The sequence below is a fragment of the Bos indicus genome, chromosome 25 (assembly GCF_029378745.1).
Source record: "Bos indicus isolate NIAB-ARS_2022 breed Sahiwal x Tharparkar chromosome 25, NIAB-ARS_B.indTharparkar_mat_pri_1.0, whole genome shotgun sequence".
Classification (NCBI taxonomy): Eukaryota; Metazoa; Chordata; class Mammalia; order Artiodactyla; family Bovidae; genus Bos; species Bos indicus.
This window is the reverse complement of record NC_091784.1, coordinates 5,028,802-5,053,488: the sequence shown is the minus strand read 5'-3', so window position 1 is coordinate 5,053,488 and position 24,687 is coordinate 5,028,802. Positions and strand designations below refer to the sequence as shown.

Genomic DNA, 24,687 nt, shown 5'->3' with positions numbered 1-24,687 from the left:
TGTAGGGAAGGAGGATTTGGAAGTTGGGAGAAGTCTGGAGTTCTGCATTGTCCTGTAATTGCTTGTAACCCTCAGCCTCACAAGCATGGAGCCTCCACCTGCAGAGGTCAACCCCTCCCATTTGTGGGACCCTCACTCAGGGCCTAGGGGCATGCCAAGTGCTTAACACATGGGATCTCACCTAGGAGGTGGATACTATAGTTGTGTCCATTTCACAGACGGGGAAAACTGAGGCTCAGAAGGACAAAATGACCTGCGTACAAGCTGCAACAGCTGAAAGGGACTGAGTGAGAACTCCAGGGCTCCCTGGGCTGCTGCCCCTACCCCATCTTTGGAGCCCTGATAAGGTTCATCTCCCTAGACTCAGCCCAGTTGGCTTTGTAGTTGCTGTCTCTTTGTCTCCAGCCTTAGACTATCAGCAACTTGAAGGTAGGGAGGCTTCCTTCCTTAACATGGGTTCTATTTTGCCCAAATGTTGTATCTTCCATAATCCTTATCAACCAGTATCTTTCAGTCCAGTAAGGAAGACTGGCAAAGAAGGAGGTTAACACCATAGAGTGTAGTGGACCCTAACAGAGGGGCATGAAGTGGGGAGTGGAGGCAGGGAAGGGTCTGGGAAGTAGGAATGCTAGGCTTGGGTCATTTTGAAATGAGTCTTTTAAAAGTAACTAAAGGACTTCCCTGGTGGTTCACTGGTTAAACCTCTGCATTTGCAATGCAAGGGGTACAGATTCAATCCCTGATTGGGAAATTAAGATCCCACATGCCACATGGCTAAAAAATAGAAAGTAATTGAAAAAAGACATTGAAAAATTAATCCAAGCACATATAAAAACAATATCCAAAGGAACTTTTAAAAAATAAGACAAAATCCAAACACTATGAAAGAGCGTACAATGAAAATTCAGATTTGTCTCCTGAGGGGACTCATGGCTAACAGAGTCTTGTGGATCCTTCCAGAAATTTTCTGTACATATGGGCATATATATTCTCTGTTTCTCTCTCACACTTTGCTCCTGGCGCCTGACAACGAATTCCACATCTCATTCATTTCCAGCTGCACGGTCTTCCAGAGTAGATGCACTCTGGGTTATTTAACCACCTGATCCCCATCCCAGTGGCCATCAGGCTGTTTCCAGGATCTCCTCCCTAGCAACGGTGCTGCCGTGAATGACCCCAATTTACTCTCCAAGGGAAAGGCAATCCGGAGAAGGAAGGAAAAGAGTTTCCATGCAGAGTTGTGCCATAAAACAGGGGGTTGGACAGTATTCCCTCCTGAGCCCTTTGGCTCACTTAGGGGCACAGGAAGGGGTCCAGGCTGAGCAAGTTTTGTCCTGACTTCAGGCCAAGTTTAGACCCCAAGTCACCCCCACCACCACCACCACCAAGCTGTGTGTTCTGAAGCCTTGGGCTCCTCCCTGACACCTATTCCCAATGGACTTGTAGTCTGGACTTATAGTCTCTAGGTCTCCTGCATTGCAGGTGGATTCTTTACCATCTGAACCACCAGGGAAGCCCAATGCTTGTAGTGGGACTCTAGGTCCCACCCCACTCCCACCCCCGGAGCTAACCTCAGACTAGGGGAGGGAAGTCCCTTCAGGTTGGAGGGAATTGCTCAAGCACTAAGCTGCCTGGTGGGGAACTCCCCATCTAGAAGGGGCATCTGATAGAGAAGCCAGGGCAGTGCTAAGTTCAAAGAGGAGAGAAGGGTTAGGTGTGGCTGGAAGGTCTGTACAGGGTTCCCTATCTGAGAGCTGCAGGCAATATCCCTCACTCCTGGTTTCTCATAGAGGGGCCAGGGACCACCAGGGGGACTTGCTAAAAGTTTAGACTCCTGAGACCCTTCCTGCACACGGCCCCCCAATCAGAAGGGGGGTCATGCCCCGGAATCTGCATTTTACAAGCTCCCCTGGGGAAGCTGAGCTGCTGCTCCTCCCAGGGTCCTTTATCCTTTTTAGGTCTTCAGATCCCAACTTGAGTTTGAGTTTGTCAATGTATTGTTAGTAGTATTAGCATGTGTCTTTCCCCCTCCCTTAAGAGAAAGGCCTTTTACTGTTTTTGTTTTTTTTCCCTTTCCTCATCTACGTAGCAGAACCAGGCAGCCACGGCTGGGAGAATACCTGTATCTGTGGAATGAGCCAATGAACGAGCCCACTGAAAGCGATAGACTCTTGCCCTCAAAATGTGCATTTGGACACACACACATTTTGAAAGCAACTGTAGGAGGATCCACAGACCCCCTTAAGCCCACCGCAGCTACCCCTTAACAAATAAGGTTTTCCCAGAATCTCTGTAACACTTCAACACTGAAGTCCTGTGACGGCAGGGACAACAGATGACCTAAAGCAGCCGTCCCCAAACTTTTTGGCACCAGGGACTGGTTTCATGGAAGACAATTTTTCCAAGGACGGGGTTGGGGGGGATGGTTTCAGGATGATTCAACCACATTACTTTTTTTTTTTTTTAATTGGAGGATAATTGCTTTGCAATGTTGTGGTGGTCTCTGCCATACATCAACACGAATCAGTTATATATATATCCCCTCCCTCCCCACAATAATAAACTCTCTCCTCCTAGTAAGGAGAAACTCCTAAATGGAGGTGCCAGGCATTGAACCCGGGGTCTCGAGCATGCTAAGCACACGCTCTACCATTGAACTACACCCCCTCTACTATACTTACTGTGCACTTTATTTCTATTATTATTACATCAGCTCCATCACAGATCATCAGGCATTAGATACTGGAGGTTGGGGGACCCCATGGCCTACAGGACACTGTTCTCAAATGCTCTGGGGTCTGGGGAAGGAAAAGCCTGTAGGAATCAACCTCCTTATTTTTTAAACAAAAAGCAGCTGGGGAAGTGACTGGCCTGAGGACTCTGGATGCTCAGTGCGGGGGTGGGGGGGCCTGCCTCCTTCCCTCATCATTGCTCCCCATCTGAGCCCTTTGGCATCTCCCCTGAGGACTGGGTGCTCCTCCTTCCCAGCTGGGCTCAGGACCCGCAGTGCCCTCCAGAGGGACGCTGAACGCTCCCTGCTATCGGGGCCCCACTCTGGCTCAGGGCCAGACCCCGGGTTACCGGCTGTCTAACTGCAGCCTTCTCCACGGGCACACAGCGCAGCAGGGCCCCGGCGTGACTGGCCTCTACTGGCACAGATGTAACTTGGCACATAGGACTGTGTGAAGTGTTGTGTGAATTATCTACAGGAATCCCCGATGGCGTGGGGTGCGGTTGTTACCACTGTTTGACAGAAAAAGGAAACTGAGGCTGGGAGCAGAGAGAAGCCTTGCTGAAGAGTCAGCTGACCGTTCATAACAGCAGGATTTGAACTCAGGCAGGCGCACTCCGGGGCTTCCCAGGTGGCTCAGAATCCGCCTGCCAATCTTAGAGACGCAAGTTCCATCCCTGGGTCTGGAAGATCCCCTGGAGAAGGAAATGGCTACCCACTCCTGTGTTCTCACCTGGGAAATCCCATGGAAAAAAGGAGCCTGGCGGGCTACAGTTCGTGGGATCGCAACGAGTCGGACACGACTTAGCGTCTAAACAACATCAAGGTGCACTCCCAAGCTCCCTTTTCTCAACTGCCATCGACAGTCCTACCACCTGAGAGTAATTCACTAGCTATCGGGGCATAGAGATCCGTCAGGCTGTCCCATCTGACTGGGGGCCCCACCTGGGTGTCAGCCAAGAAAAGGGAGCCCCGGTGCCCAAGAGGGGCATCCGAGACCCGGGTGAGGGTCCTCAGTCTGGGGCGCGTGCGCCAGGCCGAGAGTCAGGGGCGAGGGGGCTGAGGAGCGCGCTCGGGAGAGCCGCCAGCGCGCCTCCGCCCGCCTGCCCAGCTTCTCGAGTGTCCAGGCTGGGAGGTGGGGTGGAATGGGCCGGGTCCTCCCAGGACCCCGTGTCCCCACCCAGATTCCAGGCCGGGCGCCCAGCTCGCTCCAGCCTGGCCGAGGGCGCGCCTGGAAGCCCCGCCCACCCGGCGCCCCTCCCCCGGGAAGGTACGCGCCACCTTCTCGGGAGCGGCGCGGGGAGCCGGGGCCTGCGGGCGCCCCGCCCCCCACGAGTAGTGACCGGCCGCCGCCGCCGCGCCGCACTCGGGGCTCCCGCGTCGCCGCCCGCTCACCTGCGCCAGCTGCCCTCCCCTCGGTGCGCGCCGGGGCCTCCGCCGCCCAGTGCCCAGCCCGGCGCAGCGACCCGCCGCCCCGCCCGGCCGCCACCATGAACTCGCTCTTCAGGAAGAGAAACAAAGGCAAATACAGCCCCACGGTTCGGACCCGCAGGTGAGGGGCCGCACTGGGCCGGGATGCGCGGCCCGGGCCGTGAGGGGAACGGCCGGGCCTCCGGGGCTGCGGCGGCTGGGAGGGGGTGCGCACCGCCCTGGGAGCCCCGCGGGGCGGGGAGCCCTGCCTGGAGTGCGCGACGCGCGGGGACGCGGGCGCCCGAGGGCTACCCTTGAGCTGGGAAGCACGGCCAAGGTGGGAATGGAGGTGGGCCGGGGGCGCGGAAGGAAAACACGCTGTTTGGCACCGGAAAGTTCTAGGAGCCGGGAGAGTACTGGCTTGGGCGCTTAGAGACCAAGGTACTGAGGTGGAGTCACAGCGGGGTGGAGGGGTTCTTCACGTCCCGCGGTCGCCCTTGGGCCAGGGGTCCTCGCGGGCCAGGAAGCACCGCCCGGGTGGAGAGTGGTGTGTCGGGCGGACGCTACACCCAAGGCGGGGGCGGGGGCGGGGGTGTGTGCACGGACAGAAGCACCGTCTAGGGGCGCACCCACGCGGTGAAGTTGAGCTGGAGCGGGGGGGCGTGGCTGGGGACGTTCACCAACGCTCCTTGGAGGGGCGCGCAGGTGCTTCTGGAGTTGGGGAGGCGAGAGGTGAGGGGACGAATTGGGGGGCGGGGAACGTGCCACCTGCAGCAGAACTTTCCGGCACCTGCCATCCTGCGCTCCAGAGCCTGGTTCGGAGGAAGCCGTGGGTGTGGGGTTGGGGGAACCCGGGCTGAGGCACCCCTGGTCCACACTCGCTACCCCACCCCGAGGTCTGCGGAGCTCCTGGAAGGGCGGTGGGGCCTTCTCCCTGAGTGATTTCTCAGGGGCGTGGCTGCCCCTAGCACCCCCCCGCCCCCCTCCACCAACCAGCGCCGAAACTGGCGGCGTCTCTGAGAGCCTCCGGTTCCCAGGGCCGCCTGGGAAGGGAATGACATGTCTCGATGTGTTTGCGTTGAAAGATGTGTTTGCGTTGAAACGGCAGCCCATGTCCGCTTGGTAAGCCTAATGTATTCACTTAATAACCGGTTTAGGGGAACCTCAGTGGAGATGCTGAGATTGAGGGAGGGGGCAAGACCTCAGACCCGTCCTTGGCCTCTCTCTAGGGAAAAGGAGGCAGGGGCTATAGCTGAGAGGGAGCCTTTATCCAACAAGGGGCTTCAGGCAGGTGGGGAAACTAAAAAAAAATTGCAGAGCCCACCTGCCCCAAGTGTATCCACCCCAAAGTGCCCTCATCTGAGACCCCTTCCCCTGGAAGCAGTCCCTCACTCCCTCCCAGGTCAGGGATGAAGGCGAGGAGACCCGGGCCTGCACTCCCACCCTGCCCCTGTGGTCCAGCCCAGGCAGACCTGTCTGACAGGTGCAGGCGCCCTGGGCATGGCGTGGAGAGGGTGGGCCCTCCATGTCTTTGTTGTCAGTTCAGTCACTCAGTCGTGTCCAACTCTTTGTGACCCCGTTGATTGCAGCAAGCCAGGCCTCCCTGTCCATCGCCAACTCCAGGAGCCTGCTCAATCTCATGTCCATCGAGTCAGGGATGCCATCCAGCCATCTCATGGTGCCCTCACCTGAGACGTAGAGGGTGGGCCCTCCATGCCTTTGAATTCTAGGCTTTTCAGAAACTCCACTCCCCTGTGACCACACTGCCCCTTCTCCCCTCTGCCTTGTTTCAAGTTCAGAAGTATTTCTTTCCCTCCCCTCCCGGGGTCCCCCTCCCCCACACACACCCCCGCCACACACACATACAAGCCTCCCTGGTCTTTCCCAACCCCAGGGATTGGGCAGGGCTCTGCACGCTGCTCCTCAGTGGCCAGGTCCAGCTGGCTCTCCAACCCAGCTGGGGTCCCATCCAGTCCCTGAACTATTCTTTCAGATGTTGCACAATCAGGCGCTCTGTGCCAGCCAGGGAGGGCTGTGCTGTTCTTCCCTGACCAAGACCAGGGCCCCTCCAGTCCTCCACACACACGCACACACCCACACACCAGGAGATAGGCCAGCCTTGCCCTGTTCTCCGCCTCCCTCATCCCTCTGAGCCTCCCCTTCTTCCAGCTCTTCATCCGTCCAGTCCCCCAAGGGCTGGGCTTGGACCTAACAAAAGGTTATAATGAATCTGGACAATCTGGGAGGGTCTTGGCCTTCCCAGCAGAGAGCAGGAAGGAAGCAATTAACATCCTTTACAGCTTCAGGGACTCAGGGTTAATGGGCATGGGTCCTGCACTTCACAATACCCCTGGCCCAAGGCAGCCACCCGCTGCCCCTAGTTGAATGTGTGATCTCAGCTTGGAGGTCTCTTTCTCCAGGAAGCCCTCCCCGATTCTTCCCAAGATGGGACGAGATTCTTCCTTTGGGCCCTGTGGTCTTGCACAGTCACAGCCCTGTGTAGATGCCAGGTGACCGTGGTCTTGCCAGCCCAGCATGTTCCCCTTGGTGGAGACAAGTTCATGGAACAGATTGCACAGTTGAAGGTAGCCTCTTGAGTGTTACCCAGTGCTTGGCTCTGTACCCATAGCTCTAAGATGTGCTCGCTGGTCACAGGATGCTGGCCCCCAAGTTACTCTTGCACCCTGAGTTTTCTGGGGGCTTCCTCTTCTGTCTGGGGGAGGGCAGGGTTGCCAGTGAGATTCAGCATTGAGGTGGTCAGTTGAACACCTCGCCTCTGGTTCCAGAAAGGCTCAGGAACCTCTATGAATCTCAGTTTCCTCATTTGCAAGGCAGGCCTGGTACTAATATCTTCCGTGTGGGGTTGCTGGGAGGAGCCAACATAACAATGGGGAGGATTTCCCCCGCCCTGCCCTGCGCTCCCCGCTCCGCTGCCCCGGGGCACATAGGAAGTGCCCAGAGTGAGGGTCAGCATCCCTGCCCCCAGCAAAGGGAATTCAGGAGCCAGGTGACTTGCACACAACCCCGCTGTCACAGGCTTTGGATGACACAAGTGAACAGAAATTCGTGGAGAGCCCCTTAGGAGAAAACTGCCCCTCCCTGTTTGTCAGCCTTGTAGCAGCTGGAACTGGGTGTGAACTCCGCTGCTCCTGCTGCCCTGGTTTCTAATGACAGGTGTCAGAACTGGTGTTCACACCTGAGCTAATGACAGGGGCAGGCTGCTGCTGCAGGGTCACCAAGGATAGTGTCCAGCTCAGCGGGGAGGGCCTTGAGGGGCCCTGGTCCTACCGCCCTGCTTGGATGCTGAGAGTACAGCCCTGGCCAGTCCTTGCTCTCCAGCTGTGCCACCTGGGGACAGCTGCATGGCCTCTCTGAGCCTCTGCTTTCTCAGCTGTGGAATGGGCATAAAAATACTACCTGCCTGGTGATATTGTTGGCATGAGGATTAAATGAAATAATGCAGGGAAAGGGTTGAGAATTACAGGAAGCCTCGATCCACAGCAGCTGTGATAGTTATAACTGTTGAATACATTTAAATAGGCACCTGCTATGTATCTGGGATTGAGCTGACTCCGCAATGGACAGGCAGTGCACTGCACAACTCCTGGGGTGCCATTCCGAGGAGTAGGGGAGGCTGTGGAGGAGACGTTGACAATCTCTACATTTGATGGAATTTTGCTTAATTACCACTGTGGTTGCAGGACTGTGTCATGGTGGTGATGGGAACCACTGAGAGTTTGGGGGGACATAGAGCTGGACAGATGAGATTTCCAGCCTGACGGCCCTGTTGCTCCCTGACTGGTCTGAAGTGAGATCTGTCAGGGTTAGGGTGGAGACCTGGATTATCGGGGAGGACTTCCTGGGGAGGTATCTGACCTGTCATTGCGAGGGATGGATGGTTAGACCCAGCTCTGCAGTTAGACTGAACTCTGCCTGTGTTTGAGCTTGGCAAAGAAATTTGGCCTCGCTAGGAGCCTCAGCTTCCCCCTCAGTAAAATGGGACTAATTTTGCCCCTCTACCCAGACCTGGGTCCCAGTGAGCACCCAGCAGCCTGGCCTCAGTTCTTGACCTCACCTAGGCAAAGTCCTACAAGAATGGCCCAGTCCTAATGGGGACATCCTGTGGGAGAGGCAGGGCCCAAGGGTTTGGAGGCTGGTGAAAGGGGCGTGTGTCCTCCTGGAAGCTAGCTGGGGTACCCTGGGCCCCTCGGTGATTAAGAGCGTGTCATCCAGGTGTGGGTCCAAGCCCCAGCTTTGCCTCTCCTGAGCTGTGTGACCTTGGGCAGGTCACGAAACACTTGAATCTCAGTTTCCTCATCTGTGAAATGGGAGTGTTGCAGCAGCCATCAGTTGGTGAGGTCGCTAGTGGCTCAAGTGAGAGAATGCATGTGACGGGCCCAGCTCCCAGTGAGTGCTCACTAAGTCATGGTAGAGACAGTGGTGAGTGCACACTGCTGTTAAAGATGAAAAGTGAAACTCGCTCAGTTGTGTCCGACTCTTTGTGACCCCATGGACTATACAGTCCATGGAATTCTCCAGGCCAGAATACTGGAGTGGGTAGCCGTCCCCTTCTCCAAAGGATCTTCCCAACCCAGGGATCGAACCCAGGTCTCCCGCATTGCAGGCGGGTTCTTTACCAGCTGAGCCCCAGAGATGAGGATGGTGCTAAGAACGGAGCTGACCAGGCAGCTGGGCTCTTTCCAGCTGTGGAGGCTGTTGCCCCAGGGGCACAGGAGGTCAGCTGACTCCCATTCATTCACCCTAGCATTCATGTGGACCCCACACACACCTTAAGAAGACACATGGAAAGACACACCTGCATGCATTGATTAGTGTCAGTTGCAAAGCTCGAACAGTCTGCAGGAGGGTCCTGTCAGCAAAGTTCCCCTCCCACTACGTGGGTAGCCAGGACTGGAGTGATCCGCCCAGCCATTTCTCAACACCTGCTGTGCACCCAGCACAGCCATGGATGTTTTATATATATATGTATATATATAAAATCTCATTCTGACACCGAGCCTGTAAGGCTGCTGCTGGTATCCCATTTCACAGAGAAGAACACTGAGGCCCAGAGTAAAGGCACTCGCCTTGCATTCACGGCTCACACATGGCCAATGTTGGGGCCCTGGAGAAGGAAACTAGGGCTCCCCACCTCAACCTGGGGCTGGTGCTATCTCTGGGGACTGCCCCAGGCCAGATGGTGGAGTCACTGGGTTTTGTATCCCTGACTCCGCCCAGCAACCCTTTCCACCTCCCCTCTCTCTGGCTTTGCCCTCACTTGCCCAGTGCTGTTGCAGAGGGAACGAGACCTGGTGAACTAGATTCAGGACAGAACGGAGCTGAACATGTAACAGTGCTGCTAATGGTGGCATTTCAGACACAGTCAGGGAGCTTCTCTGGGGAGAGGCTTACCTCAAGTCATACCTTTTAGGCAACACTCCTAGGAGAGTGAGGGGCCTCTGGAGGGCCCTGGGGGCTGGGGGAGAAGCTGCCTTTGAGAACATGTCCAAAGCTCCTTGTCAAGAGATTTCTGGCTCCTCTCTGCTCCAGGCAGCACTGTGTGGGGTGTTGCCAGCGCCACCTGCCACTCTCCAGCCTGCCTGCCTGCCTGCCCTGACCTGTCTTAGGAATGGGGAGACGGAAATGGCCCCTGGTCTTTGTTCTCTCTGGTTTTAATGGGTCTTCTGTCCTCCTGAGCCTAGGCAGCGAGGCCCCCGGTGCCCCTTCCTGCCTCCAGGTAGACTGAGCCCTGCCCTGGCCTCTTGGCTCCCTGCCTCCTGAGCGGGCAGCCCCGCTGGGCCCCCAGGCCCTGTCACCAGTGCCCCTGCTGCAGCTGCTTCACCATTCCTGCCTCTGCCCCATCACCCCACTCCCTCCTCCCCATGGCAGCCAGGGAGCTCTCTCTTGTTGTTCAGTTGCTCATGTCCCATTCTTTGTGACCCTATGGACTGCAGCACACCAGGCTTCCCTGTCTTTCACTATCTCCCAGAGTTTGCTCAAACTCATGTCCATTGAATTGGTGATGCCATCCAACCAACCTCATCCTCTGCCATCCCCTTCTCCTACCCTCAATCTTTCCCAGCATCAGGGTCTTTTCTAGGCAGCTCTTTGCATCAGGGGGCCAAAGTATTGGAGCTTCAGCTTCAGCATCAGTCCTGCCAATGAATATTTAGGATTGACTGGTTTGATCTCCTTGCTGTCCAAGGGACTCTCAAGAGTCTCCCTGCCAGATGTCAGTCTGGTCCTGTCCACCCCCTCCCCGCTGGTTCATCCCAGCCCAAGCTTCCCTTTCCTCTCAGGCCCTGGGAACCGCCACCCTGCATACTATGAGTTCATTCCCCTCTCCTTTCCATGACCCTTCCAGCCCCTGAGCCTTTGCCAATGCTGTTCCTCCCACCTGGAATGCCCTTCCCACCCCTCCGGGCTCACTTCTCTTCCTCACCTGGTCTCTGTTCCTTGGGGAAGCCCTCCCTAAACCTCTCTTTCCCCAGGCAGATCCACTTCCTGCATTGTCTCCCCCATCTCCTTGGTCACTCTTATCTCAGCGGCCGTTGGGTGGGCTGATGGAGATGAAGGTCTGTCTGCCCCAGAGACTGGCAGGGTGGCACGTGTGCTGAATGAGTGAATGAATGAGTGAGGGTGGCCCTGGGGGCCTGCAGAGGTTTCCCCCTCCTGAAACATCTCAGGCTGATGCAGACACTCATGCTCACACACAAGACACGCACGCACTCGTCCCCACCAAGAAACGGGGTGGGCGGGTGGGGCTTCTATCTAGCAGAAAAGAATAAGGGATCCTGAGCAGAGGGCCCCGGGCCCCCGTCCCCACCCCCATTTTCTGTGCTCTCTGTAAGCAGGCTGCAACAATGCTGTGTGACAAGTGCAGAGACAGTGGAGGCAAAGGAGGGGGATGGGTGCAGAGGGGGCAGCAAGGGTCACGAGACAGCGAGGCGGGCGTCCACGCGCGTCGGCCTGCGGAGGCATCCCATGGTGTGAACAGAGCAAGCTAAGGATGCAGACAGCACATTTGTGTGCATTTGCAAACATTCGTTCCGGGACTTCCCTGGTGGTCCAGTGGCTGAGACTCCGAGCTCCCAGGGCAGGGGGCCTGGGTTCCATCCCTCGTCAGGGAACTGGGTTCCGCATGGTGCAACTCAAGACCCCACGTGCTGCACCTGAGACTCAGCACATCCAAATAAATAAATGTTAACAAAAGAAGAAACTGAGAGATCATAGTAACAAAAACACTCTTTAAAAAATAAATAATTTAAAAATTCATACAAAGTAATTCCATGTATGTTTATAGAAGCAGACGCCGATATGTAGTGAAAGTTTAAGACAGGCTTAGGAAGAAACCTGTGTAGATCACAACAAACTGGAAAATTCTTCAAGAGATGGGAATACCAGACCACTTTACCTGCCTCCTGAGAAATCTGTATGCAGGTCAAGAAGCAACAGTTAGAACCAGACATGGAACAACAGACTGGTTCCAAATTGGGAAAGGACTACATCAAGGCTATATCTTGTCACGCTGCTTATTTAACTTATATGCAGAGTACATCATGCAAAATACTGGGCTGGATCAAGCACAAGCTGGAATCAAGATGGCCAGGAGAAATATCAATAACCTCAGATATGCAGATGACACCACCCTATGGCAGAAAGTGAAGAGGAACTAAAGAGCCTCTTGATGAAAGTGAAAGAGGAGGGTGAAAAAGTTTGCTTAAAACTCAACATTCAGAAAACTAAGATCTTGGCATCTGGTCCCATCACTTCATGGCAAATAGATGGGGAAACAATGGAAACAGTGACAGAGTTTATTTTCTTGGGCTCCAAAATCACTGCAGATGGTGACTGCAGCCATGAAATTAAAAGACGCTTGCTCCTTGGAAGAAAAGCTATGACCAACCTAGACAGCGTATTAAAAAGAATACATTTGAATCAGTTCTAATGAGATGGATGAAACTGGAACCTATTATACAGAGTGAAGTAAGCCAGAAAGAAAAACACCAATACAGTATACTAACGCATATATATGGAATTTAGAAAGATGGTAACAATAACCCTGTGTACGAGACAGCAAAAGAGACACTGATGTATAGATCAGTCTTATGGACTCTGTGGGAGAGGGAGAGGGTGGGGAGATTTGGGAGAATGGCATTGAAACATGTATAATATCATGTATGAAACGAGTCACCAGTCCAGGTTTGATGCAAGATACTGGATGCTTGGGGCTGGTGCACTGGGACGACCCAGAGGGAGGGTATGGGGAGGGAGGAGGGAGGAGGGTTCAGGATGGGGAACACAGGTATACCTGTGGCGGATTCATTTTGATATTTGGCAAAACTAATACAATATTGTAAAGTTTAAAAATAAAATTTTAAAAATGAAAAAAAAAAAGCAGAGACATTACTTTGCCAACAAAGGTCCAACTACTGATTTTTCCAGTAGTCATGTATGGATGTGAGAGTTGGACTATAAAGAAAGCTGAGCACTGAAGAATTTATGCTTTTGAACTGTAGTGTTGGAGAAGACTCTTGAGAATCCCTTGGACTGCAAGGAGATCCAACCAATCCATCCTAAAGGAAATCAGTCCTGAATGTTCATTGGAAGGACTGATGCTGAAGCTGAAACTCCAATACTTTGGCCACCTGATGCGAATAACTTGGAAAAGACCCTGATGCTGGGAAAGATTGAAGGCAGGAGGAGAAGGGGACGACAGAGGAGGCGATGGTTGGATGGCATCACTGACTCGCTGGACATGAGTTTGAGCAAGCTCCAGAAGTTATTGATGGACAGGGAAGCCTGGCGTGCTGCAATCCATGGGGTTGCAGAGTCAGACACGACTGAGCGACTGAACCGAACTGAGGGAGAAACCAGCGGCTCCAAAATTATGCTCCCCCAGAGGAGGGGGCTCAGAGGGTACTGAATAATAACACTGTTTTTGAAAAAAATCTGAAACACGTATGGCTGAGTGGGAACATCAGCGAAGTCTCGGTGGCATTCTTTTCCATACTTTTCTGCACATTTGAGCTAGGTTAAGAGTTTTCAGTTTTTAAAAGTGAGGGGTGGGCTAGACCAGGGGGGTTGGCAGCTGATCCAGCCTGGAGGGAAGCCTGCAGTTCTGGATCCAAGTCCAGTCAGCAGGTAGAGAGCAGGGAGGAAGAGGGAGCGGGCCTCAGCAGGGGGAGATGTCCAAGGCCTGGGGAGCAAGAATGGAGGGCTCTGGATGCAGAGACTCAGAAGTGTGGGAGGGAACCACGGCCAGGAGCGGGAGAGGTGTGGACATGTGACAGCCTCTGAGGCTGAGGTGCAGAGGAGCAGCCGTCCTGAATTATGACTGTACTGTCCTTCTTAGACATCAGTGCCCTCGTCTCTCTTTTCCAGGTGAGGCTCAATGTTTTAGAGTCTCAGCGGCTCTGAGCTGGGAGCAGATAAGCTGGCTGCAGAGGTGTCCCCTCTGGTCACCCAGCCCATTCTTTCCTGGACAGAGGGCTTGTCAGGTCTTATAAATGCACAGCTGACTGGCCAGAGGCTCCACCCCACCCACAGCCCGCTGACTCTGGAAGGCTGTGGGGCTGCAAGAAGACAGCCCTGTGCAGAATTCTTTGCTGCTCCAGCAGCCGGGGCTCAGATGTCAGACTCGTGGCTTTGAGGGCTTTTCACTTCTCCATGCTGGGATGGGAACTTTCGGGTTCCAGCTGAAGGTTGAGAAAGGATTCAAAGTTTGTGCCGCCAGGAACAGCGGAGGCTCCAGTCCTGCTGCTCTGCACCAGGAACTTGACTCTTCCCAACTATAAACTGGGCAACGAAACCCCCATGTTACTGAGAGGGAAGCTGAGGCTGAGGTCAGGGATGGAGGTGGAGTAGAAAGAGCCTGGGTTTGGGAGCCATGGATCCGCTTTCCAGGCCCAGTTGTGCCTCTTGTCAGCTGTGCTGCTGCTGGCCACCTTCCTGCCCCACTGTGGGCTTCACGAAGGTAGGGGCTTTGCAGACCACGTGGTCACTCCCACAGCCCCCGAAAGATGGCTCACACATAGTAGGTGCTCAGTGAGCAGCAGTGAGAGGTCTGTTTTGAATCTACAAATTAGAGGCGTGTAGAATCACGGAGAGAACTGGAGATGATGTGTGTAAAGGCAGCAGGCACATAGTAGGTGCTTCCTATTTGGAGGCCAGTACTCCTTGTCCACTGGTTTTGAACCTGGAATGATGTCCTAACAACTGGGGTTGTCACAGTTGGCTTGAGGCCCATTTAAATCTTGGAAAAATCTCCAAGACACACCCTGGTGTTACTCAAAGAGGTTTGAACTTATGTGTGTGTGTGTGTGTGTGTGTGTGTGTGTGTGTCTGTAACGAGAGCCCAAAAGCACAAGCCTGACATGAGGCCCCGAGGTGGGGAGGCCTTCCCCGGGTGGAAGCAGATTAAACCATGAAACAGAGCTATAGTTACTCCACCAGCAGCCTTCTCACTGTAGAATCTACTTCCGCAGGATTAGTAGACAGTAAATTCCTCCACACCCAGCTAATTATCACTGAGGTTTCTAGTAGGGAGCCCGTCAGTCAGTTGACCTGTCAGTCTGGTAATTTTTGGATGCTTTCTGAGTACTGTTCTCTACAAGACTTCCTTCCTGCAGAGACCTGGGAATTCTTCCTCGACCTTGCAGCACATGACTCTGGTTCGTTTCCTTGTTCCCAGCCCTGCCAGCGCGTTAGAATCACCCGAGTTTTGGGACTTCCCTTGCAGTACAGTGGTTAAGACTCCGAGTTCCCAATGCAGGGGGCCCGGGTTCCATCCCTGCTCGGGGAACTAGGTCCACGTGCTGCAACTAAGACCTGGTACAGCCAAATTAAAAAAAAAAAAAAATTACGTGAGCCTTGCAGGTGATGTCCAGGTCCTATGGCAGACCAATTAGGTCAAAATCAGTGAGGCAGGGCCCAGACTTCAGTCTTCTGACTGAAGAAGCCGTCAAACCCTGTGTTTACGTAACTTGTCCGTAGAGTTACAGGTACCTTTGTTGTTGTTTAGTCGCTAAGATACATCCAACTCTTCTGCAGCCCCGTGGGCTGCCCATGGGATTTCCCAGGCAAGAATACTGGAGTGGGTTGCCGTTTCCTTCCCCATGGGATCTTCCAGACCCAGGAATCAAACCCATGGCTCTTGCCACGTCTCCTGCTTTGCCGGCGGGTTCTTTACCGCTGAGCCACCACTGCACCTTGCTCTTCCTTTCAAACAGCTAAAGCAGCAGTTGCCTGGTCTGTCGCACTCTATTCTTTTAGTCCCAACCTTCCTGTGTAATTTTATTTTAGATATGTGCCTTACAAAATGGCGTAGAGTTGGCTTTTGTCTTGTTTTCCTATTCGCCCCTGAGAGTCTTATCCTTTAGCGGGTGAGTTTAACTCATTCTCATTTATTGTACTGACTGCTGTGTTTGGACCTGCTGCTGCCATATATTTTGTATTTCCTATTTATCATGCTTTCTCTTTGTTTCCTTCTTGCTCTCTTCTTGCATTTTATGGGACTGACCTTTATTTTCACAATTAAATTAGGATACAAGGTCTGAAGTGGGCAGAGTGGATGAAAATACCCTGACCCAAACAGTCTGAATCTCTGGAATTACAGTTATTGGAGAGCTTTTCTAAATCCTGCCTATTATACCATAAACTTTTGGACAATAGGACTTAACTTACCTTTTGGTGGAGGTTCTTCTGTGGCTCTTAATTCCAGGATTTGTATAGGCTGGGGGCTCAACAAATAGGTGTCGAATTAAATAGACATTTTAAGCATGTTGACAGCTCCAGGGACTTGGTGATGGAGAAGAGCCTGTCCCCAGGGCCTGTAAGAGGGGCAGAGAGATGACAAGGAGTTGGGGGTGTGGTGAAAATTTATTCAGCAATTACTGAATATCTGGAAATCTTGGCGATCTGGAAAGCTGACAGGGGGTGGCAACAGTCACCAGCATGGACACTAACCTTCTGGCCCCAGGCAGGTCTCCCTTCCTGCCCAGGCTCAGTTTATGTATCTGCACTGGAAGCAGTAATAGTACCAAGCTTAATGATGGGTTGTTAGGATCAAAGCAGGAACGCATGTCAGACACTGGGGGAGGGCGTGGCCCAGGGAGGGGTTCCGTCATACCAGTTCCTTCCCCCTGAATGGCCTGTTCAGAGGGACAGGCTGGGAGCCCCTCATGGTGGCATCTTAAGAGAATGAATGACTCAGCCTCACCTACCACCACTGATGGTTACTCAACCACTGGGATAATTATACTGCTGAAGATGCCAACGAGATGTAAGTCACTGTGCCTCCCCTGGGTGGTGAACGCCTTTCTGCTTTGTCTCATGTCCTTGATCTCTCCGCATCAGTTTGTGGAATAGTATTGACAGACCCTGATGCTGGGATAGATTGAGGGCAGGAGGAGAAGAGGTCGACAGAGAATGAGATGGTTGGATGGCGTCTCCAACTCAATGGACATGGTTTGAACAAGCTCAGGGAGATGGTGAAGGACAAGGAAGCCGTGTGCTCCAGTCCATGGGGTCACAAAGAGTCGGACACGACTTAGCGACTGAACAACAATATTGACATCCCTTTTGTTCTGAGGAGGTGGCTCCGACACCTGTTCGGATCGTGACACCCTCACTTCCTAACAGTGTGACTTTGAGCAGGTTTCTTAGCCTCAGTTATCTTCATCTGAAAAATGAGGAGAGAAGAATTATTCACATGCTATAAAGTGTCTGCTCAATTCAACATGTATTTATTGAGCCCCAGGCCTGTGCAAAGCCTGGAATTAAAGGCTACAGAAGGGTCCTCCCAAAAGATGAGTAAATCCTTACTGTCCAAAAGTTTATCACCTAATAGAATTAAGAAAAGTACCCCCAATTACCATGAGGGCATGTTTCTCCCAAGATTGCCAGGTGTCAGGAGGTGCTTCAGGAATAGGCCGAGCAGGTGACGGGCACCTAGTGAGTCCTCTCAGTGTCTGGCTGTGCGTTTCTTCAGTCATTTCCTGCACCTCCTGTGTGTGCCTTTGCAGTAGAGACAGGGCAGGTGTCCTGGAGTGAAAGCCTTTGCTCTCTCTAGCCTGGCAGTGTTTAAAGAAGGTGGGGTCTGGGGGCCACCTAGCACCCAAGATGAACTTGGAGGTTCCTCTGAGGGCTGCCTAGGCCCTGGAGGCAGGCAGGACCCAGAAGGGGTTGACCATGGGGAACAGGAGGCCAGGCCCCTTCTCTGGACTCTAGGAGGGGCGAGGCTGGGACAGGCTGGTTCCCAGGAGAGGTGTGGGCTCCTGTGCATGCCAGACATTCCGAGACTGATCATCCGGCTCCGCTCGCACCCACTGAGACAGAATTAACCCCAAAAGGGAGGGACTGTGGACATCGTCAAGGACCAGAACGTGGGGACTGACTCAGGCCTGGAAGGTGAGGTGGTGCTGGCCAGGGAGGAAGGGCCATCACCATCAGCCACACCTGGTCCCTGCTGGTTCCCATCTTGATGCCCAGAAAGAAAAAGCAAGTTGGGCGTGACCAACAGGTGACAGAACAGTTCTAGGCAGGCAGCGACTGCTGGGGTGGGGGCTTATGGTAGGGCTGTGGCCCCTCTGTAGTGGTATGACCCCCTGGAGGTGGGTCAGGAAAGAGGCCATTCTCCCAGGAAGGAGGATGGCGTGGCTGGAGCAGGCTACATGGCAGACTCTGGCCTGTGGCCGTGGGCAGAGACACTGGAGCTCTGGGGGCCCGGGAAAGGGTGTGGGGCTGTGGTCTGTGTGCTCTGGCGCTGCGCACCCAGGCACCGAGCTCTGCTGAGCACAGCTGGGAGCCCTGGATTGTTTTGAAGTCAGGCAGCCAGAGACCCATAGACGAGACCTGCCCTTGGGCAGGTGTCTGGCCAGTCTGGACACTGGCAAAGCAAAGGAAATGACCTTTTTTTCCCCCAATTAATTAATTTACTTGCTGTGTCAGTTCTTCGTTGCAGTGCACAGGATCTCCGCTGTGTCACAGGGCATCTTTCATTGTTGAGGCTTCTAGTTGAGGCTCAGTGGCCGCACGGCATGTGGGATCATAGTTCCCCCACCAGGGATCGAAGCCATATCCCCTATATTGCAAGGTGGATCCTTAACCACTGGACCACCAGGGAAGTCCCAGGAAATGACCTTTTATTAAGTGGCTCTAGGGCACTAGTGGTTAAGAACCCACCTACCAATTCAGGAGATGTAAGAGATGTGGGTTCAATCTCTGGGTCGGGAAGATCCCCTGGAGAAGGGCATGGCAACCCACTCCAGTATTCTTGCCTGGAGAATCCCATGGACAGAGGAGCCTGGTGGGCTACAGTCTATTGGATCATGAAGAGTCAGACGTGACTGAAATGACTTAGCATGTACGCATGGATGCTGATAACTACCTTATGATGTACGCAGGTGCCAGGCGCTAATGTTCCAAGCCTCCTCCAGCTTCATTATGGCAGAACTGATGGGCTGCAGTCATTGTGGGCTTATTGCAGAGCGGTCCAGGGGCTGCAGAATCACCCAGAACTATGCCGTCGTATTTGTTAACCACTTGCCATGTGAGATGTGCGTAGAACAACCTGAGATGCCCTGCAAGTGTAAACCACATGCCAAGTGTTGAGGAAAAGAGAATGTAAACCATCTCTTTAATAATGTTCTATTGACTATCAGAATAATGGTTTAGCTCTACTGTGTGTGAGTGTTAAGTCACTTCAGTCGTGTCTGACTCTTTGCAATCCCGTGGACTGTAGCCTGCCAGGCTCCTCTGTCCATGGATTTCCCAGGCAAGAATACTGGACTGGGTTGCCATGCCCTCCTCCAGGGGATCTTCCTAACCCAGGGATTGAACCTGCATACCTTATGTCTCTTGCATTAGCTGCTGCTGCTGCTTCTGCTAAGTCACTTCAGTCGTGTCCGACCCTGTGCGACCCCATAGATGGCAGTCCACCAGGCTCCCCCGTCCCTGGGATTCTCCAGGCAAGAACACTGGAGTGGGTTGCCATTCCTTCTCCAACACATGAAAGTGAAAAGTGAAAGTGAAGTCATTCAGTTGTGTCGGACTCCTAGTGACCCCATGGACTGCAGCCTACCAGGCTCCTCCGTCCATGGGATTTTCCAGGCAAGAGTATTGGAGTGGGGTGCCATTGCCTAATACAGCATTAGCTGTATTAGGTTAAATCAAATGGTGTATAAAAGTTGAGTTCACCTGTTTCTTTTTATGTTTTTCAAATGGCTACTAGGAAGATTTAAACTACAAATGTGCTCACATTCTGTTTTTATTGGACAGCGGAGGCCTTGAAAGCAAATCAACCTAGCCCCCACCCTATCTGCCTTGGGAACATTTTCCACCTATCAGATATGTCTTTCTGTTTGCTACCCAGTCAGTGGATCCAATAACCTCATTGTGCAGACAAGGAAATTAAAGGTAGGCAGGTGAAACAGCACATGTTGTTATTCCAAATGCCAGCAGCTGTTCATTAGATTACTGCTGGGACGAGCTCTGTGCCGGGCACCATGGACACAGCAGTGAGCCAAACAGACCAAAATTCCAACAATCCTGAGCCTTCCTGGTGTGACATGCACGTCCAAGGTCCAAAGTGTTTTATGAGGCTCCTCTCTTTGAACTGTCTCCATCCTCTGGATGGGGCTGATTCTTATTCCCATTTTGCAGATGAGAAAACTAAGGCACAGAGAGGCTAAGGAACCTGCCCGAGCTCTCTCAGTCTCTGTTCTTTCCCTGGGCCAGGCTGACTCAGTTTCCTTCCCTGCAGGCAGGATGGAGAGGAATGGACCAGTGGGTGCAGGGAGAGCTGACAGCAGGAAGGGCTGGGCCGGGTCCCGGACAGGAGAGCGAGCTCTCTTCTGAGTGTGTTTAGAGCATCGACGAGCCTGAGGCTGGACAATGGCAAGATCTGGTTGAGTCTTTGAAAGATCTCTCCTACAAATGTGCAGAAGTTGGCTGGAGGCAGCAAGGGTCAGAGTGCAAGGAGATGGCTGGGCGTGGCCGTTACATTGGTCCAGGCGAGAGGTGATGCTCTTGATCAAGGTGAGGGCCTTAGGGCCAGAGAGAGGATGGAGGCACAGGGCTCTCTTCCCAGGCACAGGGCTCTCTTCCAGGTGGAGTCAGGGGCGGCAGAGGCAGGGGTCTGGGGTGGTCTTGGGGTTCTGCTTGAACAACTGGGTAGCAAAGCCTCTCCACCCTGCACGTCTGCAGTGTCCCTGCTGCAGACCAGGGACGGCAAATCTCATGGTGGAAACACCCTAAACCCCTCAAATCCCAGACCTAGTGACCTAATGCTTACTCCAAACCCAGGAGGGTTCCTCCAGACTGGGGCTGGGAGCTACGCCCTCTCATTGCCCATATATGTGCATGGCCCCTCCCCTCAGGAGCTGGAGGAGACATTCCCAAATGTCGAGGTGACTTGTGAATTCTCCATGCCCGGGCGAGGTGACATCCACAAGGCGGAAGCAGAGTGTGTCTGGGCTTGCATGAAGATCAGTGTGGATGGCCCGGGTGGCCCAGGGACTTTTTTTTTCAGCTCCCCCATGCCTCTGGGTTCTGACATGGGGCCTTGGCTGTCAGCTTTTATCAACTCCTTAAAAGGAGCCCAAATCCCTGGGTGGTGACTCTGGGTGGAAGCAAAGAACCTGGGCTGCCTGCAAGGCACCACTTTGTATCTGTTCTCTCAACCATGCCCTAGCCCTGAGGGGTGTGGACTACCGTGACCCCCAGTGACAGACGGGTAACTTGAGGCTCAGAAGGTTAGGTGACTGACAGCTTAATAAGGACTGAGTCAGGATCCGGATCTAGGTCGCCGGCCTTGGTCCAGATGCTTAACCACCAGGTTATACTGCAGTACGGCTTATCATGGAAAAGGGCCAGGGGCTCCCCACCCAAAGTAAAGCATGAAGGAGTGATTGGCGGTAGGTGGGGCTGAGGGTCCTGCAAGAGCCCTGGGTGCTCTGTCTTTCTCCACGTGGAGCATCCGCAGAGTCTGGGTGACCCGGAGTGCCACCTCTGTCCCCACTTCTCTGATCGGCTTTCCTGCCGGCCCACTGACCAGACCCCACCCCGCTGGGCTTCACAGCACGGGGTTCCAGCCCCGGCTCCCAAGTCTGCAGCTGACCTCCTGGGCTGTGAGCAGCCACCCGCAGAGCAGGCCAGGCTGTGCTTCTAGAGTTTCTAACTCCGGTGACAGAGTGAGGGTGCCCGATGCCCCGTGAGGCTCCCAGGCCATCTCCCCGCAGCTCTAACTCCGAGAGCACATCCTGAGGGACAAAGAGACGCCTGTTCCAGGCTGGTGCATGCGGGCTCAGACCCAGACAGCGATTGTTTGTCCCCGAGTGTCCTCAAACCCAGTCATGGGACTCTGAGGCAGCCCCAGACATCCCCCTGGCCGTGCCCTCCTCGCACCAGGAGTCTCATACGCAGACTGGGCCAAGGAAACGGGGTCCCTTGTCATGCCTCAGATGGGACCTGGGCCCTCCTGGACCCTCGCCAGACTCTAGTGTCCTCAGCCTTGGAAAAGAAAACAAGGGCGGATTCTCTGGAAAAACAACCCCTGTCTGCAGGGTGTGACTCCACCTGGCTTGTGAAACCCATTCACCTTGTCTGATCAAAGTCTGGGCTGGGCTGAGAGGACCGTTTCTGGAGACAGCCAAGACCTGGGTCCCATTGCCCTTTATTAGTACCAGGTGGGGTCTCGGGCCATGGCACCCACTGCCCAACCTGTCAAGGTGGGCATCCTAGACACACCATTGCCCAGAAAGATCTGCTCCTATAGGGTAACCTGGAAACCTAGACGTGAAAAAGTGAGTGTTAGTTAGCTCAGTCATGTTTCTTTGTGACCCCATGGACTGTAGCCCACCAGGCTCCTCTGTCCATGGAATGCTCCAGGCAAGAATACTACAGTGGGTTGCCATTTCCTTCTCCAGGGCATCTTCCCGACCCAGGGATCGAACCCCCATCTCTTGCGTCTCTTGCGTTGGCAGGCGGGTTCTTCACCACCGCGCCACCTCTATGGTGGGGATACTGACCACGCCGGTGGAACGCCACCTCTCCCACAGCCTCCTCTTGTTGATCTGTCCTTTGCCTTTCCTGGCACTGCATTACGAGGTTACACGGATGGTTAGCACAGTCAGGATTTGAACCCTGTCTGGCTATGGACACTGGCTGCTCCCTGTGTGACCTTGGGCGGGTGCCTGCACTTCTGAGGGCCTCAATTTGCTCACCTGTGTAATGAGCAGGTGGGGCTTGATGACTTCTGAGGCACCTACCAGTGCCAACGGCCACTGCCCTCAGCATCTCTGTCCATGTTAAACTTCTGAGTGAGTGGAGGGAGGCTGGGTATGTCCCTCTCCCAGCCTGTCACTCAGATCTACTTCCCTGGTCCCTTCCCTTCTCTGGTGGGGTCGGGATGGGCACCTCAGCTTTCCTGGCTCAGCCCAGAGATCCCCATCTCCATGAGTGGGACCGGACTCGGAAGAGGCTGGTAGGGAAGAGCTGTATCTGGGCCTCCATCAGTTGGGCTGACAGCCCCCAGGGGCCGTGTCTGGCTGCCTCAGTGTGGCCCATTAGCTGGATGAAAAGCTGGACCGGCCCAGCCAGTTCTCAACCCTCTTGGGATTTGCACATATACACACACACACACACACACACACCACCCACACACACACACTCACACCCGGTGCCCCTGCAGGTTCCTGACTCGCCCACATTCCTGTACTCCTGGTGTGGGGCTCTGCGGCTCTCAAGGGAACACATATCTGCTCCTATGGCCAGCTGGATGGCGGGAGGAAGGCAGGACCCTTTGGGGCCTCTCATTTGGGACTCCAAACCCAAAAGGCAGAAGTGCTGAGACTGCTCCAGAGGCGTGGGTTGGAATCCCAGCTCTGCCTTGCTTTAGCCAGTGAGACTGTGGCCAAGCTAGCTAATGGCTCTGTGCCTCAGTTTCCCCATCTGTAAAATGGGAGAACAGTGCTACTTCAGGGGGTGGTAGGATTAATGAGCTCACTTGGATGTGATTTGCTTAGCACCGGCCAGGCACATGGTCAACCCTCTGTGAGGTTTTAACTACCACCTTCCAGGCAGCTGGGTGTAACCCAGAACTGGCCCAGCCTCCATGGAAAACAGGATAAAAGCTGGGGACCATTCAAGAGGGTGAGGGAAGAAGAAACACATCCCTGCCACTTGTAAATGGCACTTGCCAATGTTTTTATAACAGTTTTATTGAGATATAACTCACATACCATATAGTTCACTCATTGTGCTTGTGCCTAGGTGGGCAGTCGTGTCTGACTCTTTGCGACCCCATGGGGTGTAGCCCTCCAGGCTCTTCTGTCCATGGGAATTCTCTAGGCAAGAATACTGGCCTGGGTTGCCACGCTTTCCTCCAGGGATATTCCCAACATAGGGATCAAACCCAGGTCTCCCACGTTGCAGGCAGATTCTTTACCATCTGAGCCACCCGGGAAGCCCAGTTTGCTCATTAACAGTGTACAATTCAGTTGTTTTGAGATATTCACAGAATTATATGACCACCACCATAATCAGGGGCTTCCCAGGTGGCACTAGTGGTAAAGAACCTACCTGCCAACACAAGAGATGTGAGAGACGTGGGTTTGATCCCTGAGTTGGGAAGATCCGCTGGAGGAGAGCATGGCAACCCACTCCAGTATTCTTGCCTGGACAGAGGAGCCTGGCGGGCTACAGTCCCTGGGGTCGCAGAGAATCGGATGCGACTAAAGCAACTTAGTACGCATGCACACCATAATCAATTTTAGAGCATTTCGTCACCTTAAAAAGAAACTCACACCCTTTAGCACTCACTCCCCTTCTGTCTCCCCATCCCAGCCCCTCCTGACTATTAACCTACTTTCTCTTTCTATGAATCTACCTACTCTAGATAATTCGTGTAAGTGGACATTTTGTGTCTGGCTTCTGTGACTTAGCCTCGTGGTTTCAAGGTTTCTGCATGATGTAGCCTGTGTTAGCGTTTCATTTCTATTTTCCATTGTATGGACGTTCTGCATTTCGTTCATCTGTTCATTAGTTGAACTTTCGTGTTGTTTCCGCTTCCTGACTATTGTAAATACTGCTGCTGTGAACATTTGTGTACAGGCTTTTACGTGGGCCTGTGTTTTCATTTCTCTTGATATCTATCGGGTAGAATTGCTGGCTTCCTTGCTTGTAAAGGGGCACACACACCTCCCCCAGAGACCTGGGGTGAGGATGCTATCGGGGCCGTGTCTGTGGACGTGTCTGATGTCTGGTGAGGCGTGTGCACTAGGTTTCAAGTTACCACAGTGACTCTGTGGTCATCCCCAGAAGACAAATGGAGAGGCTGAGGTGCTTGCCTGGGACGGTCCAAGCAATAAGTGGTCCAGCAGGCCTTGGAAGCCACGCCTGTCTGACCACACGCTCCCACCGAGCTGTCCTTTATTCCCCACCAGGAGCACCAGGTCCATGGAGCTGGCTGTCCCCACCCCACCGCCCTGTGTCCCCTTCTGGTGCTGGGTTTCAGCTGGAGTAAAGGGCTGCCCAGGGTGCAGTCC

General features: G+C 53.8%; 1 protein-coding gene across 1 annotated transcript in view; it reads left to right on the top strand.

Annotated features, from left to right (window-relative positions):
* Nucleotides 1–4,011: 4,011 nt before the first annotated feature.
* PPL (periplakin) overlaps nt 4,012–24,687 on the top strand; it is a 48,229-nt gene continuing 27,553 nt past the window's right edge. The window contains exon 1 of the mRNA XM_019987426.2: nt 4,012–4,283. Coding sequence (XP_019842985.2) covers nt 4,222–4,283 — 62 coding nt within the window. The 5' untranslated portion in view covers nt 4,012–4,221. The remainder of the gene's footprint in view (nt 4,284–24,687) is intronic.